This window comes from Artemia sp. Qi Xiang Cuo, chromosome 3 (assembly GCF_049724085.1).
Source record: "Artemia sp. Qi Xiang Cuo chromosome 3, ASM4972408v1, whole genome shotgun sequence".
NCBI classification, from domain to species: domain Eukaryota; kingdom Metazoa; phylum Arthropoda; class Branchiopoda; order Anostraca; family Artemiidae; genus Artemia; species Artemia sp. Qi Xiang Cuo.
In genome coordinates, this window is record NC_142796.1 from 51,297,552 (window position 1) to 51,314,962 (window position 17,411).

General features: G+C 35.9%; 1 protein-coding gene across 1 annotated transcript in view; it reads right to left on the minus strand.

The window, feature by feature from the left end:
* Positions 1 to 3,438: 3,438 nt before the first annotated feature.
* Positions 3,439 to 17,411, minus strand: part of LOC148954251 (uncharacterized) — a 77,281-nt gene continuing 63,308 nt past the window's right edge. The window contains exon 6 of the mRNA XM_089087003.1: positions 3,439 to 4,591. Coding sequence (XP_088943129.1) covers positions 4,394 to 4,591 — 198 coding nt within the window. The 3' untranslated portion in view covers positions 3,439 to 4,393. The remainder of the gene's footprint in view (positions 4,592 to 17,411) is intronic.

A 17,411-nucleotide genomic window follows, 5' to 3' on the forward strand; every position in this document is an offset into this window, starting at 1 on the left:
CGTGGGAGGGGGTCTAGTTGCCCTCCATTTTTTTTGGTCACTTAAAAAGGGCACTAGAACTTTTAATTTCCGTTCCAATGAGCCCTCCCACAATATTCTAGGACCAATGGGGCAATACGATCGCCCCTGGAAAAAAAACAAACAAAAAAAAAAACAAATACACACGTAACCATGATCTTCCTCATGGCAAAAAATGGAAAATTCTACAGTTTTCCAGATAGGTGCTTGAAACCTGTACAGTAGGGCTTTCTGATACGCTGAATATGATGGTGTGATTTTCATTAAGGTTCTGTAACTTTTAGGGGCTCTTTCCCCCTTTTTTCGAAAAGCAGCCAAATTTTCTCAGGCGCGTAACTTTTGATGGGCAACACAAAACTTGATGAAAGTTATATATTTGAAATCAGCATTGAAATCTAATTCTTATGATGTAACAATTGGTATCAAAAATCCGTTTTCTATAGTTTCGGTTACCATTGAGCCGGGTCGCTCCTTACTTACAGTTCGTTACCTCGAACTGTTTGAAACCTTGGCATCTTGAACTACATTTTTGCGTGTATGTGACGTTTTAATTTCGTAGCGTATTTGTTAGAAAAAAGCATTGACAGTGGGAGAATATTTATGTTTACTCCCCCCCCCCCGGCCCCCCAAGATTCCGTTCCTGCTTGTTATGAGAGTCAAAGCGACCAATCTTGACATGTAATGAATTTATGTGTTTTATTTTCTTGGAAGACAGAGCTTGAGGGACTAGTGAAAAAGCCAGAAATTAAATGACTAAAAGAAATTCATCGATTGTATATTGAAAGGTAAATAGAGGATATAAGGAACATAGACGTCATAGTTTTCTTGGAGATAGAAATTTTCCAATTTACTGATGCTATGATTTCCTGAAAATCTCAGTTTTTAAAATTTAATTAATTTTTCGAATTAATGTTTTTTCATTTCACCGTAAACCAGGCGAGTCGTAGTTATTCAATGACTGTGGTATTCTAATGCCTTTTTACATTCTGCGCATCATTATAGCAACAACAAATACAATGCGGATATGAAGCTCCAGCCTTCATTTGTTGTTTAATCAATTTTTAGGATTAACGTTTGCTTCGTTTCACCGTAAACCAGGCAAGCCCCAGCTATTTAATGACTGTACCATGTAGTATTCTAATGATTTTGAACATTCCGCACACTATTATAGCAACAACAAATACAATGCAGATATGAAGCTCCAGCCTTCATTTGCTGTTTAATCAATTTTTAGGATTCACGTATGTTTCGTTTCACCGTAAACCAGTCGAGCCCCGGCTATTTAATGACTGTACTATGTAGTATTCTAATGATTTTGAACATTACACACACCATTATAGCAACAAGAAAATACAACGCGGATATGAAGCTCCGCCTTCATTCGTCGTTTAGTCAGTTTTTGAATTAACATTTGTTTCGTTTCACTGTAAACCAGATGAACAACAGTTCTTCGGCGAGTGTATTATTCTAACGCCTTTGCATATTTTACACATTCTTTGTAGCAACAACAAAACACAAGGTATATCTAAAGCTCCCTTAATTTGTCAGTATAATTAGCTTTTAGAATTAATCAGCATCGTTTCACCAGAAACGAGATAAGCCACTATTATTTGGTGGCAAGTACTAAGGCCTTTGTGCATACAAAAACAGTTACAGCAATAGGAAAACATTTACGTTTTATCTACCTTTAAGTTTTATTCGTTTATATGTTGGTATGTATTCTAGGACTAAATTTGTGGTCAGGGTTGCAGGTTTAAGATTTTCAAAGTTATTTGACCATAAAGCAGGAGTTAAGCAGGGTAGTACTATGTCCTCGAGGCTGTTCGGTTTGTTTTTGAATGATATGGGGGAGTTTTTGGAAAAAACTTGGCTCCAAAGTTGTGTCTTGGAAAAATTAATTTTTCGGTGTTATTGTTTGCGGATGACACTGCATTGGTGGCGAAATCGGCAAAGGAGCTTCAGATGTTACTGGATTTAATTGAGGAATATTTACAAATGAAAAAGTTACAGCTGAACGTTATGAAAACTAAAGTCGTTGTTTTCAGTAAAAGGAATGAAAAAATAGATAATATATTTGTATTTGGAGGACAGCAATTAGAAGTAGTTGAAAAAATAAAGTATCTTGGTTATATCTTCCACAGTAATGGCGGATGGAGTTCTCATATTAAAGACGTATTAAATAGAGGAACAACTACAAAATTTTTGCTTTACAGGAATAAAATTAGTTGAATGAAGAATTTACCTTTGTATAAGAGGGCTTTTTTTTATCTAAGATTATTACGATTCTCCATTACGGGGCAGATATCTGGGGACATGAGAACTCTGCCCAGTTAGACAGCCTTCAGCTAGGTTATTTTAAGAGATTGTACGGGTTGCATAGAATGACCCATACCCAGTTTCTTAAAGGAGACCTTGGACTGTGGTCTCTTAAAAGTTATAGGACAGTCCAAATGGTAAAATTTTGGCTAAGGGTTGTACAATTACCCAGTGATAGACTACTGAAGGCTGCACATGATGAGTTACTTCAGCTACATAGGAAAAGATCTTGGCCTTTTAAAGTTAAAGAGGTATTGGATAAAACGGGTTTGTCTTTTGCATGGAATGAGGGCCTTGGACCAAATAGTCAACAATTACAGTTGGACAAGAAAATTAAACGGGTACTGGACGACCAGACGATACATAAATGGGGTGAGGATATTAAGAATTCGGAAACTTTAAGGTATTTTAATGAGGTTAAGATAATTCATGGTCAGGAATTTTACTTAAAGTTAAATTTACCGTCTAGATACCTTACATATTGGATACAGCTACGATCTATGTGCCATTCGAATCGTTCGAGATTGAAAGTTTTTGAGAGGAGGGAAAGTGTTCAGGACGGAAGGTTTGCTTTCCCTCTTTGCCAAGAAGAGGAGGAGAATTTGGAGCATTGTCTGAGTCGTTGTCGAGGTCTTTTGGGGGTAAGGGAAAATTTATTTGGGAATGATGGGTGCTGCTTCCTGATGCCTTGAAAAGTACGTCGTCACAATTTATTTGTCTAGTGGGAAGATATCTTGACGAGTATTTTGCAAAAAGAAGAGAGTAGTTTTTATTTTATTTTTTTCTTTATTATTGTAACGAGTGCTGTAATTTATTAATCTTGTATGTTATTTGTGTACATGGCCACATTTTGGCTTGAAATATACGTTATCTTATCTATCTATAGCAACAAGAAAATACAACGCGGATATGAAGCTCCGCCTTCATTTGTCGTTTAGTCAATTTTTGAATTGACGTTAGTTTCGTTTCACTGTAAACCAGACGAACAATAGTTCTTCGGCGACTGTATTATTCTAACACCTTTGCATATTTTACACATTCTTTGTAGACACAACAAAACACAAGGTATATCTAAAGCTCCCTTTATTTGTCAGTATAATTAGCTTTTAGAATTAATCAGTATCGTTTCACCAGAAACGAGATAAGCCACTATTATTTGGTGACAAGTACTAAGGCCTTTGTGCATACAAAAACAGTTACAGCAATAGGAAAACACAAGGAAATTTTGAATTTTTCCCTTTGTCATTGGATTAAATTTTAAAAATTAAGGCTCATTTGGTTCAGATCAGTCACCTTTAATTGCTGACTGTAGCATTCTAACGCCTTTCTATATTCTGAAGATCATTACAGCAACAACAAAACACAAGGAACATTTGAAGCTCCCTTTTTTAATCATTTTTTACTATCAATCTGTATTTCTCATCACCGAGCCACGGTTTCTCATAACAATGAACACTGCACGTATATATATTTTTAAATTAGATTGTCTGTACTGCCAGAGACATCTAAAAAAAGACTAAGAAATATATACATAGTGCCTTCAAACATTCTACGATTACTTATCCAACAAGCCCGATTACTTTTCCTTAGCATTCATGAGACGTACATGACGTCATAGGTTAGTAGGATTACTACTTGAAACGGTCTGGATTAGTTGTCGGATAGGTTATACCTGCTAATCCTGGAAAATATAGGATTACAGAGGAAAATTTACGTCATATATTAACCAAAACCTTTTCAAAACTGGAAAAATATGTGAAATTAGATGCAGAGAACAAAAAAGCGACAGTAACTGTGAAATGTGGCACAACTTCACGGGGTTTCTAATTAAGCTATATTTACAGTGGAGTACACGTGATTACTGTGTTTATTCGTTTAGTTACCTATAGCGTTTCAGTTGACAAGTTGCCAGTTAAGCATTTGTTGTTAGCTTTACGAATTATATCCGAGGAAGCTAATATTAAGCGGGCAAGTCGCATAACAGATGTTAGTACGCAGTCACAGTTTTATCATCTTTGTATACAAAATCATCTGAATTACGATACACTCAAAAAGTTAATTAAACTGAAGATTTGGGCACTATAATTTCGACATGATTTTTTCCTGAAACTAGGAGCTTCTGAAAGTGTTCAGGCATTGGATTTGGAATGACTCCGTCAGAAACCATTTCCTCAAGCGTCTCCACTAGGTTAGAAGAACGTATTTCCAATTTGGAGACGCTAAATCCAGATGCTGCTCTTGGATTTTCTTCTTTGACCTAAGTAAAGAGCGGGTGTTTAAGCAACAGAAAAATAGAGGGACTACATTTTAAAAAATCTTGTGACTCAAAAACGTTTCTTTCTCGGTACTGGCTTTAAATTTCACACAGAGGAACCAATTAAACGAAATTTAATTTATTGTTCGTTTAACTGGCTCAAAATTTCACACAGAAGAACAAATCAGGTTTTAAAAAGGTTCCGTTATTTGGCTTTTCTTTTTGACAAACACTTAAAATAGTTTGACCGGGCTTACAAAAATACAACATAGATGTTAACGAGTGAAAATGAAGCAAGCTACGTAATCACAGGAAAGTAACATCTCTTTGTTTGAACCCTACTTGGTTGCACAGTATATGGTTCGCAGGCAGAGGCGTCCAAAGGAGTTTTATGGGGTATGCGGCTAAGGTTTGAGAAACAAATTTTTCAGAAATGTATGATGTTTTTTCCGTATGTTACTAAGTATTGCAATGTCCGAAAGTATCTGTTTCCCCTTGGGGAGGCTAAAACACCCTTAGCCCTTGCCTGTGAACGTTCTGGTCCATGTCCGATTTTAATCAAAAAGGCACGACTATGTGATAAATACTAAACTAAAAATAAACAATGAAATAAAAATTCGACCAAATTTTAATACTGAAATAAATTAGAGAGACTGAATATTTTTAAAATGACCCAGAATGGAAAAATCAAAAACCGAAATGTTCCATATTAAAAATAATATTTTTGTCACTTAAGAGAGGACGAAAAAAATCCTGATGAAAAAAATGTTAAATGTCTGTTGTTAATGTTAAATGTTTATGTCTGTGCACTTTTTAGTTAAAACGAGACAAAATCTTCAATCAGAGAGATAGAGGGTTTATTCAAAAAATTATACAATAGAACACTTAACCTTCCTTAAGCTTTTGCTTGCTTGGAGTAGCCCCTTAAACATAGGAATAAAGCTTAAAAAAGAGAAGAAAAGAAAGATAGAAAAAAAAAATCTGCATTTGCGCGGCTCCTGGTCGCAACAACCCATCCTAACACAAATTCCTTCCACTTACCGACAAACCCAAAAACCCTTCCATCCAAAAAAAAATTAAACAGATTTTTTTCCATTTTTATCTTTTGGGAGGGAACTTGAGAGCGAATGAAATTCAGTTTAACTGTACTTCGAAATCCTTCAATCGGAGACAAATTATTCTAAGATCTGTACGAAAATCCCACCATAGCCGTCTTTTTCAAAGATTCGGGCAAATTATTCCAAACATTTGGCCCACTATGACGTATTGGAAATAAAGATCTAGTTTTAACAGCTGGGTCTGTCCTTACATTATTAGCATAACGTGTAGCACACTGAAAAATTCCTCTAGTGTTAAAGTGCAAAAAAAAAACAAAAAAAACAATCAACTTAAAAAAAAACTTTCTGACACTTTTTAGCAAAAACGCGAAAAATTCTTCGAAATTAACACGAGGTTAATTTAACTATTAATATTAAACAATCATTTAAATACTAAATGAAAAATTACACGTGAAATTAAACGCTAAACGTTAAAACGTCTTTAAGTGGAAAAATTAATCTTTTGGGTTTTTATGTTTAAACAATTTTTGTCTACCTTTCAGTGAAAAACAGAAAGATTCTTCCAGTGAGCCTTCATTTAAATTCTAAAATAGATAAAAGAAAAGGAATGTTAAATTAAATGTGAAATAGTATAATAATTTTTCATCCTATTTTAGTGAAAACAAACAAAAACCCCTATAAATTCATTGGTCCCCTTTATACAGTTCAGCTTGCTTCATTAATCTCTAGAGGGTCTTCGAGCTCGTGTCCTCGTCAATGACGCCAATTCACGAAAACGTTGGGGGAGGAATAAAGATTTTATTTTTTTTTCGGAATAGCCACACCCCTCGATTGGAGTCAATGATCCTACGTCTGTGTTTCAATGTTTACGATTTTTCAGCGACAGTTTTTCGCCTCTCGTGAACTAAACGCAAGTTATTGCTCTATTAACTTTCATAAAATTGTTATTTAATGGACTTTCATAGTAGGTTTGGTTTAAATGCATCCCAGCCCCACGCCCTCATAATGCATGGCTATAGCCTTAGGCTGTTAAAAAGGGAGGCGACCGGGTCAGCTGCTCCGGACGTCGTGGCTGGGCAGGGTACTGCAGTCAAGATTTCTTTTCTAAAAGCGATTGAGTCCGTTCATTTACTAGTTTGCATATTTTTTTTCAAAGGGAGGGGGGTCTATTAATTTTGCCCCAGGTGCCACCAACCCTACAAACGGCTCTATTAGGTTAAATACTAAGAAAGACGTATCTAGAATTTTTGGTCGGAGGGGTATAAAAAAAACTTTAAAACGCATCAAAATTTTGTTTATATGCATTTTTTTTTACGTTTTTATGAATTTAAAAAAAAATTGGGACAGGGGAGGGGGTCGAACAAATCAATCCCCCCCCCCCTGGATACAGCCTGGACACTAAGGTTGCTGATTTTTTCGTTTGCAGTTTTTATTCCTCTTGAAAGATCTGTATCTAGGAATTAATCCAGTTTTCAGGCAGGGGTGGGGGTGGCATGCAATTAAACTGAAAATGACCAATAAAAATAAATCAAGTCGTTTATTTGTTACGAATGAAGTCATAATTTTGTTGTCAGTGTAGTTAGTTTTAGACGGGTAAAGATGCAAAAATATTGCCATAATTTCCATGGGTGCCGAGAGGGGGGCAGGGGGACATGCCCCCCTGGAAATTCGAGACTATAAAGTAATTATAAGGAAACCAAAGGAAAGAAAGCAGAATAGGTGAAAACCATGGAAAAAATGTGTGTTGCCCCATTGTTGGCTGCCTGACAATAGATTTTGACCCTTAATAACGAAAATTTAACTTAATAAGGAAAGTTGGAGTAACACAGAATAAAAAAAATCAAATTATTCGTAGTAATGAATGGCAAGTAATTAATTATCCTTGTCAATAACGAAAGTCTAACAGCCTAACTATTGATAACATTAAATTAAAGAATCAGTTTCTTATGGTGATTCTACATATGTCTTTGTTTATTAGTAATTAGTGCAATTTTTAGTACACAAGAAATTTCGTATAATTATAGAAAACACAAGGAAAACAACTTAAGGCCAATGTGCCTGTTTCTTTGGGACGACAACGTCACAGCCTTTCAGATGACAACGTCACAGCCCAAAAACTGGAATAGTATCACCCGTCAATAGTAAACACCCGGTAGGCCGGTATAATAATAAAAAAATCCTTCGTCTTCAGAGGTGATAATACAGGGGATTGACACTTGTCAAACCAGCAGGTAAAGGACAAGCTTCGAGGAGATATCAAATCTTGTCTTGGACAAGATATCTTGTCTTGAAAAGGCCGAAAGTTTTCGATAATTTGAAAAGGAAAAAAGAATAACTAATAAAATGGTTCTAGGCGTTGACACCCCCCCTTCCGGGGAAAATGCACATGAAAGATGCCCCCCCCCCCGTGGATAATTAGGCTTTTCAAATTTGGGAATTTTATTTGAGTTGTTTTTTGTTTTTTTTTTATTTCCGTAGAGGGAAGGAATTTTGACACTTATGTATTATGCCCCACACACTCAGGTTTAAGCTGTGTAAAACTAGAGAACAAACCCGTTTATTCGTTAGTTTCTTTCAGCTTAGCGCAAGACAAGACAAAGACACACAAAAGAAAGACCGCATCGAAATCTCAAAGCCGCTGTAGATAAACAGGTTTCCGCTGCATAGTGAGATACTCCGTTACAAAGATTTAAACTTTAATATTTTGGGGTTTAGGGGGACTAAAAGGTAGCTAGGTTAGGCTAGGTTACATATTGGTACTTTTCAATTAGCTGGTACCCTCGCAATAATGCGAAGATCAGATAAAAACCTGTTAGTCTGCAAAGATAAGTAACTGAATGGACGTTAAAATTACAAGTTGGGATTTGCCAAAGACAGAAAAAGAGTGGGTTCTGCCAAAGACAGTACCCACTATATTACAGTGTTTTGGGCGCATAATTGTAATTTGTAAATCTTATAATTTTGTTTATAAACCATTATATTTTGATCCTATTTTGTTTTATTTTAGTACCCCTGTTTTAGTACCGGGTATCTGTCTCGCGTGGTGCAGACTAACAGGTTTTTATCCTATCTGATTTTCGCATTATCGCGTGGGTACCAGCTAATTGAAAAGTACCTACGTATTTAATATGTGCTATGCTTTACCCTCCCCCCTAATATGCAAATATATAGCCCAAATTTGTTTCTGAACTATTATATTTTCATCTTATTTTGTTTTATTTCACTAGCATTAACGAAGCGTCCCTTCTTGCGTGTGTACCCAGATTCTACACAAGTACCATGTTGGATATATTTTTGCATATTAGGGGGGGGGGGGGGGCAGAGTATTTGGATAGTTTGAAGACAGAAAATAATTCTTACTTCGTAAATTCTCAAATTTGGAAAGCCTTATTTTCCACGGGGGGTTATTTTCGGGGGGGCGGGGATTTTCCGCCGGGGGTTATTTGCGCGAGGCAGTATTGTACTGTTCCTGAACTATTATATTTTCATCTTATTTTGTTTTATTTCACTAGCATTAACGAGACCTCCCTTCTCGCGTGCATACCCAGATTCTACACAAGTACCATTTGGGCTATATATTTGCACATAAGGGGGGGGGGGCTAATTATTTGGATAGTTTGAAGACAGAAAGAACTTCTTACTTCGTTATATGCAAAATAATTGCATCTAACATATTTTCGATACAGCCCCACTATACTCCCCCCCCTCCGTATGTGCAAATCTATCGCCGAAATTTGTTTATAAAGTAACGAAGAAACCGGTTTTTTCTCGTGTTTTACACATAGTGTAAACTGGAGTGAATGGCGCATAATACACAAGTACCAAAATTTCTTTTCCCTACGGAAATTAAAAAACTAAAACTCGAATAAAATTCTCAAATTTGGAAAGCCTTATTTTCCACAGGGGGTTATTTTCCTGGGGGAGGGGATTTTCCGCCGGGGGTAATATTTGCGAGGCGTTATTTTATGGTGGGGGGTATTATCCGGGGGGTAATTGCTGGCCACCTAATAAAATAGCGTTGTAAATACGTTTCAAGAACTTATACTCTCAAGACTAGAACTCTCAATTTCTAATCTAATGAGCACCCTCTGAAGTTTCTCCGATCATGAGGCGGAGGTGTGGATGAGGAAGGGCAGTCCATCTTCTATACGAAATAGATTATGCTCATTTTGGGGTTTAATGTTACTCTTTATATCCAGAATAAAAGCATAGACCAGAAATATTCCCAGAAATCAAAAGGGAGTATATATCAATTTCATATTTGATATGTTTTTTAAAGTTGCTTTTGTACCCACTCTCCCTAAAAAAATACGTCCTCACCCCAAAACAAATCCTCGTTATGGCCTCGGGGATTATACATCAATTCCTACCTCCACACTCTCCTCATCTTCCCGTTAGAACTAATTCCGATGGCTCAATGAGAGCTGGGATGTTTTGGCATCAAAGTGCACCCTTTGAGGTATCTCCCTCCCTCCCTAGCTAAAAAAAATCATAGAGCCTCATTATAGAAGTTCAAGCGCCTTTTTAAGTTTTGTAATTTGTCCATTGCTTACAGATAGTATTTGCTATTGGGAAACATACGAACATGATTCGCGGGGGAGTTTTCTGCAGCGGGGGGGGGGGGGTGTCTAGTTTGGGGGTATTTGTCGGGACTAATTTTTTTGAGGGGATGTATTTTCCATTGGAGGAGGGGCCCAGGGGTTATTTTCTTGGAGGGTAAACGTCTAGAACCATCTTTGCCATGGAGCAGCGATAAATTTTAAATGAATAAATTTTCTATCAAAAATCTATCAATAACGGTTCTGTCCTAAGACCCAGGATTTGAATGAAGGGGTCTGGGTACTCGCTTGATCGTAGCAAACAATGCGTATCAGAAACTGAATCTATTACAAGAGAACAATACTAGTGATGATAATTATATTTTTAATCCAACAAAAAGCCGATAGGTTCAAAGATAGAGTACACCAAAAAAGAAGACACATTACTTGTTCAGAATAAATTCTATTTTTTAGAAATAAGGACATCTTTTGTAACCAGAGACCTTGGAAGCATAGCATTAGCATCCACGGTGCTTTGTGTTAGGTGAGGAACTGCTCTGACACAAAAGAGATTTGTATATTTTCACTCAGCTGAGGGGTTGTTTCCATAGATTTTTGGTGTACACTGACTGTTCGAACAGCTTGTTAGCTGTTTAACTGTTCCTTTAAGCTATTTTTGCCATGAAAGGAGATTTTTACATTTATTTTTTCATTATGGTCAGACTTTTTCTTCTTGTAGGCCTATCTGCTAAATAAATATACACCTTTATACTGAAGCAAACAAACGTTGGTCCTGAAGTGACAACCGTTAGGATATTTAAATATCAAAGCTGTAACCTGGCTTTCCTAATAACAATGCTAATAAAAATAAAGCAAAAAAAGCAATTGAAATGGTTCATAAAAAGAGCCTTTTTCATAAAGAGCTTTCACTAAAGCATCCCTTTAGCTTTCAATAATTCGCTTCCTGGGTGATTTATTCGCAAGAATTTACCTGCTAAATCATAAAAAATCACAAGCTTTGGGAAAAAAATATGTTTTGGGAATAATTAATTAAAATTACTGGCCCAAAAATCAGTAAGCAATAGAAAAATTAATATAAATAGTGAGAAACCACAAGGGAGGGTAACCCTACACACAAGTAAGGACATGTCAGATCGCTATTCGAAGAAACTAATCAAAGCAAAAGAAAAAACTTTAAGATGTCGAAATCGGGTCAAACACGAAAGTAGAAGCTGCTTGCTATCCTTTTACAGTAACATATTAAAATATAAAACTATTGCTCATTGTCCAATAACAGTGCTAATAAAAATAAAGCAACAAAAGCAATTGAAATGTTCCATAAAAAGAGCTTTTTTCATAAAGAGCTTTCACTAAAGCATCCCTTTAGCTTTCAATAATTCGCTTCCTGGGTGATTTATTTGCAAGAATTTACCTGCTAAGTCGTAAGAAATCCCAAGCTTTGAGAAAAAAATATGTTTTGGAAATAATTAATTAAAATTACTAGCCCAAAAAATCATTAAGCAACATAAAAATTAATATAGATAGTGAGAAACCACAAGGGACAGCAACCCTACCCACAAGTAAGGACGTGGCAGATCGTTATTCGCAAAAACTATGCAAAGCAAAAGAAAAAGCTTCAAGATGTCGAAATCGGATCAAACACGAAAGTAGAAGCTGCTTGCTATCCTTTTACAGTAACAAATTAAAATATAAAACTATTGCTCATTGTCCAATTCCGATCAATGAATCAACGAATAATCTTTGCTGTCTGAAAAATCTTGGTCAATATTTCGTTTTTCCCTGATTGCCTCTTCATAAATTGATGCTCGTTTTTCATTGTAAATAGAAACGACTGTTTGTTTTTTATCTATGGCTAGGGTGAAAAATGTTTTCTCTTTTGGTTCTAGGTTCCTTTCCAGTCTCGAGTCAAGTATTTCAGGTAACAGTCACTCCGTCCAAAAACACTCAAATTTCGGAAATACTTTTGACCAGTAATCCCTTGATCGTTTAACTATTATTATTTTACAGTATTCTTCATTATTGTAGACCAGCAAATGACATTGCTCTTGGTTAGTCATCTCTAGCTTGCCCTGAATTTGGGTGTAAGTAGTAACCTATGTGCTGATTTCAAAAGTGATTGCGTAATATGCCTTACCCCGGGTCAGTCACCTATTACTACGAACGGTACTTGCCTTACCACAGGGGTTTTCTGAGGTAACACCCATTTTTTGGGGTCAAACAGAGAGAGAGAGCGGCGGTTAGTCCAATATACAGTAACTTGATTAGTTGGTTTTTTTAAAAACTTGGCAAAGTATAATGTACTCAACCATGTTTTGAGAGTTTGATTACATGCCTTACGGGACGGGTTTCTAAGGTGACAAAGGTAATGCGTTGATTAAGAAAGCGTAACGGGTAATTAAAGTATGAGGAATGGGATGCTATAATTAGAATGGTTTTAAGTTGAAAATTGTGACGTAAAAATAACTCCATTTGCAAATTTTTTGCGAAAAGGTATTTGCGTAAAGGTATTGCGTTGGCTAAGAATGCCTCACGGGTAATTAAAGAATGAGAAATGGGATGCTTGCATCAACAATACAAAGAATATGCTCAAATACTTAATAGATTTGACGCCTACAAGAGACATTGGTAAAAGGTATTCAATAGCTTAATTGAAAAGTAACGATAGAATGACATTGTGACTTGACCTAGCTTTACCTCTCCGATGTGGTCTGAATAATACACAGGTAACGTTTGAAAAGTATTGTCAATTTTAAATAGGATCTACCGTTCCCTTGGTTCCCCCATTTCTGTGGGGCTGGGGCGGGTTGGAGTGGGGGAGGGGGAGTCAATTTTGGAGGTAACACATTCTAAATGAGAAATCGTAAAATACTCGAGACAATGAACAAGTCCCAATATGGCAAGTATTTAGTTAATATAATGCTTGGAAGAGAAATTAAGTTTTGAGGGGGGTGTAAAAATGGTACTTATTTAATATCCCGGTAAACATACGACTAGAAATGCCTCAGGAGAAATAGACTATTGGAGTATTTATATTCTTGTCACTTTTCGTTCCCCCAATTCTTCAATGCGGGTGTTTACAACTAAGAGGGAAACTGGCCCGACCAAAGAGTGTTCATATTCTTGTCACCTTTCATTCCCCCAATTTTTCAAAGTGGGTGTTTACAACTAAGGGGGAAACTGCCCGACCAAAGAATGTTTATATTCTTGTCACCTTTCATTCACCAAAATTTTCAAAGTGGATGTTTACAACTAAGGGGGAAACTGGCCCCACAAAAGTGAAATTATATTCTTGCAAGCTTTAGTTCACCCAATTGTTCAAAGAGGTTGTTTACAACTAAGTGGGAAACTGGACCTACAAAAGAGTATTTATATTCTTGTCACTTTTCGTTCCCCCAATTTTTCAAAGAGGGTGTTTACAACTAAGGGGGGAACTGGCCCGACCAAAGAGTATTTATATTCTTGTCACTTTTCGTTCCCCCAATTTTTCAAAGCGGGTGTTTACAACTAAGGGGGAAACTGGCCCGACCAAAGAGTCTGTATATTCTTGTCACCTTTCGTTCCCCCAATTTTTCAAAGCGGGTGTTTACAACTAAGGCGGAAACTGGCCCCACCAAATAGTATTTATATTCTTTTCACTTATCGTTCCCCCAATTTTTCAAAGAGGGTGTTTACAACTAAGGCGGAAACTGGCCCGACCAAAGAGTTTTTATATTCTTGTCACCTTTAGTTCCCTGAATTTTTCCAAGTGGGAGTTCACAACTAAGGGGGGAAACTGGCCTGGACAAAGTGGTTTTATATTCTTATCGCTTTTCGGTAACCCCAGTTTTCAAAGTTGATGTCTACAACTATGGGGGAAAATGGACCAACCAAAGAGTATTTATATTATTGTAACCTTCCGTTCACCCAATTTTTCAAAACGGGAGTTTAGCACTAGGGAGAATGGCAGACGGGGGTATTTGCAATGTTATAGTGGAGGATAATTTGCTAGCGAAAACCCGTGTGGATGAGTTGAAATAAAAATTTTAATGAGAAATGACTGAAGTGTTTTGGGGGATATGGCTTGATTGGCAGAAGGATGTATTAGCGAAGTTATAGTGGAGGGCGAGTTGCTAGCGAAAAACCCATGTGGATGAGTTGAAATAATTTTTTTTTAAAAAAAAATTACTGAAAAGTTCTTGATTATCAGATGTATGTATTAGCGAAGTTATAGTGGAGGGCGAGTTGCTAGCGAAAAACCCGTGTGGATGATTGGAATAAAAAATTTTTTTAACAATAAATGACTTAAAAGTGTTTTGGGGGAAATGGGTTGATAACCCCAAGGGAGTTGTTAACTCAGGTAATTTTTTATAAATTTGAAACAACATCAGTCTATGAAAATGACTAACGACGATAGAATGACATTGTGAGTTGACCCAGCTTTACCTCTCCGATTTCTGCTGGAACTAGCTTCAAATATTGAACCTAAAAGATTCATATTACCATGGTTACGAATTGTTTATAGAATTGGTGGTCTTTAAAAAGACCGTTGGGTAGTCTTGGGTGTGATGGCTATTGTAAAAATTCATTATTGTTTGTCATCCACTCGGTATGATTCCAATCTATATCATGGATTTGTTTGTTCTTCTTCTTCCTAGGAAATCTCACACACATATTCAGGGAAGGAATATCTATTGGTACCTATTTGCTAAAAAATCGAACCTCGTCCTCTGGGTTGTGTATCTTACTCGGAAATACTTCACAACTAAAATCTTCCAAGTTGAATAATGGTATATCTGATTTGCATTTTTTGATCAAAAGTTTATCAGTGGGCACATTCCCTTTTGTGTACAGTGCTGTTACGCCAAAAAAACAGCATATCCCTCTAACTTCCTCTTGTACGCAGGATAAATCCTTCCCTTTGTTATAGGATGGAAGAATCATTCTATTATATAAACCTATTTTGTTCATAAAGTATAGTGTATTGCGCCACCTGGCTTCATTGTACTCATACATATTATAGTTTATATACCAGTGGTAACAAGAGACTTCTTGATGATCAGTAGTCAACAGTAGAAACGCGCATTCAAAAATCACTCCACACGCCGATTCTTTCACGCCAATGTATTCGCAGTCAAAAACGCCATACATCTTTGAAGTTATATTGATAGAATGGAATTTTCAAACTGTTTAAAGTTCCAAATTGAAACTACATTATATACTAAAGAAACTGAATATATTAACATCTAAAACAAGTCACACTGGTTTATATTTAATAAAAATTATTTTTATTATAAGACCTCAGAATATTTATCTTCACGAATGATAAGTAACAATTTTCCTTAAATTAGAATATTAAATAGATATCGCATGTAAACGAGAAAAAACCGGTGATTTAGACGTAATTTTCTCACACCTAGAAGAGACATGCATGTCATTAGTCCGAATATACATGCTAATTCGATTTCATCTCATGACATATTTTTACATGTCAATTGCTAAAGAACTTTATTCATCTCAAACATAGAAATCAGACCTAGGTTTTTTAGATTTTCATGAGTGTTTGTTTCTTGGAGTTTATTAATTGAGAAGTTAACTTTAATATTTCGTGGTTTTGCCGTGACTGAAATCATGAATTAGAATAGTTAATAGTTCGTCCTTTTCTAACTGTAATAGAGTATATAAAGTCATGTCTTACTGCTATTTATTCTTCCTAAGCCTAGTAAACGCATTATTAATATTTCATAAGAAACATAAAAATTCCGTCAGTCCTTTTTTTATAAGCTACATCAAACTGCAATGTATACCCTTCCTATACCATTAAGTTAAATATTAACTGTTAAAGGCTATGAGCCTGAGAAAATTTACCTGATTTTAACAAAAGGGGGAAAATCCCCCTAAAAGGCATACTATCTTAAAAGCCACACCATCAGGTTCGGCATATCAGGAAACCTGACTGCAGAGGTTTCAAGCTCCTATCTGCAAAAATGTGGAATTTTTGTATTTTTTTTTTAGAAGAAAGATTACTTGTAGTTTTATTCCCAAGGGTGATCATATCGACCTAGTGGTACTAAAATATCGTAATAGGGTTCATTTGACTGGAAATTAAAAGTTCTAGTGCCATTTTTAAGTGACAAAAAAGATTGGATGGTAACTACGCCGCCACTCACGCCTCTTTTTTCCGAAATCGTGCGGTCAAAATTTTGAGATTGCCATTTTCTTCATCACTGTTGAAACGCCTAATAGATATGTCCTTGAATATAACATGAAACCCCCCTCACATCCCCAGGGGAAACATATTTAAGTTATTAAATTTGTCTATTCTTTACTCATAGTTTTGATTATTTGGAAGTATGTATACATTTTTTTTGGGGGGGGGGATGGAGGGATTTCTCCGTGGAGGTGGGGCTAGATTTACTGGCATTATTTAGAAAACGATAATACAATAAATAAAAAGTTTTTTCAAGTGAAAGTAAGGAGCAAAATTAAAACTTAAAACTAAGAGAATTATTACGTATAGGAAGGGGATTTCCCTCTCATAACCTCGCTCATTGCACTAAAGTTTGAATTTTGTTCCAATTCCTTAAGAACGACTCCTAAAACACAAGGTTCGTTTAATTAGAACAATAAGAAGATCTTTTAAAAGTACCAAGATTTTAGCGCAAAGAGTGAGGTGTTGAGGAGCGGTGCAATCTCATTCATATACGTAATAATTTTCGTTTGTTTTAAGTTCTAATGTTGCTCCTTACTTTCAGTTGGAAAAATATTTTTTTTAAATTTAATTTTTATGTAATGATTTCTTCAAATAATATCAAGAGGATTTGTTTTTACACTGCTCAAAGTGTAGAATGTGTTACTAAAATTTTGTTTCAAAATATTTTTGACCTAAACTTGTTTTGTGCATTGCGTGCTTGTGTTTTAGTAGAGCATCGTCGCTCGATAAAAAAAAGTGTTGATAATTTTGTTGTATGGTTTCACATGTTATAAAACTGAACGTAAGGGCGCCACTAATGAGAAGTGACCAAAAAGATTGGATGGTAACTACGCCACCTCTCACGCCTCTTTTTTCCGAAATCGTGCGGTAAAAATTTCGAGATTGCCATTTTCTTCATCATTGTTGAAACGCCTAATAGATATGTCTTTGAATATAATATGAAACCGCCCTCACATCCCCAGGGGAAATATCTTTAAGTTATGAAATTTGTCTATTCTTTACGCATAGTATTGGTT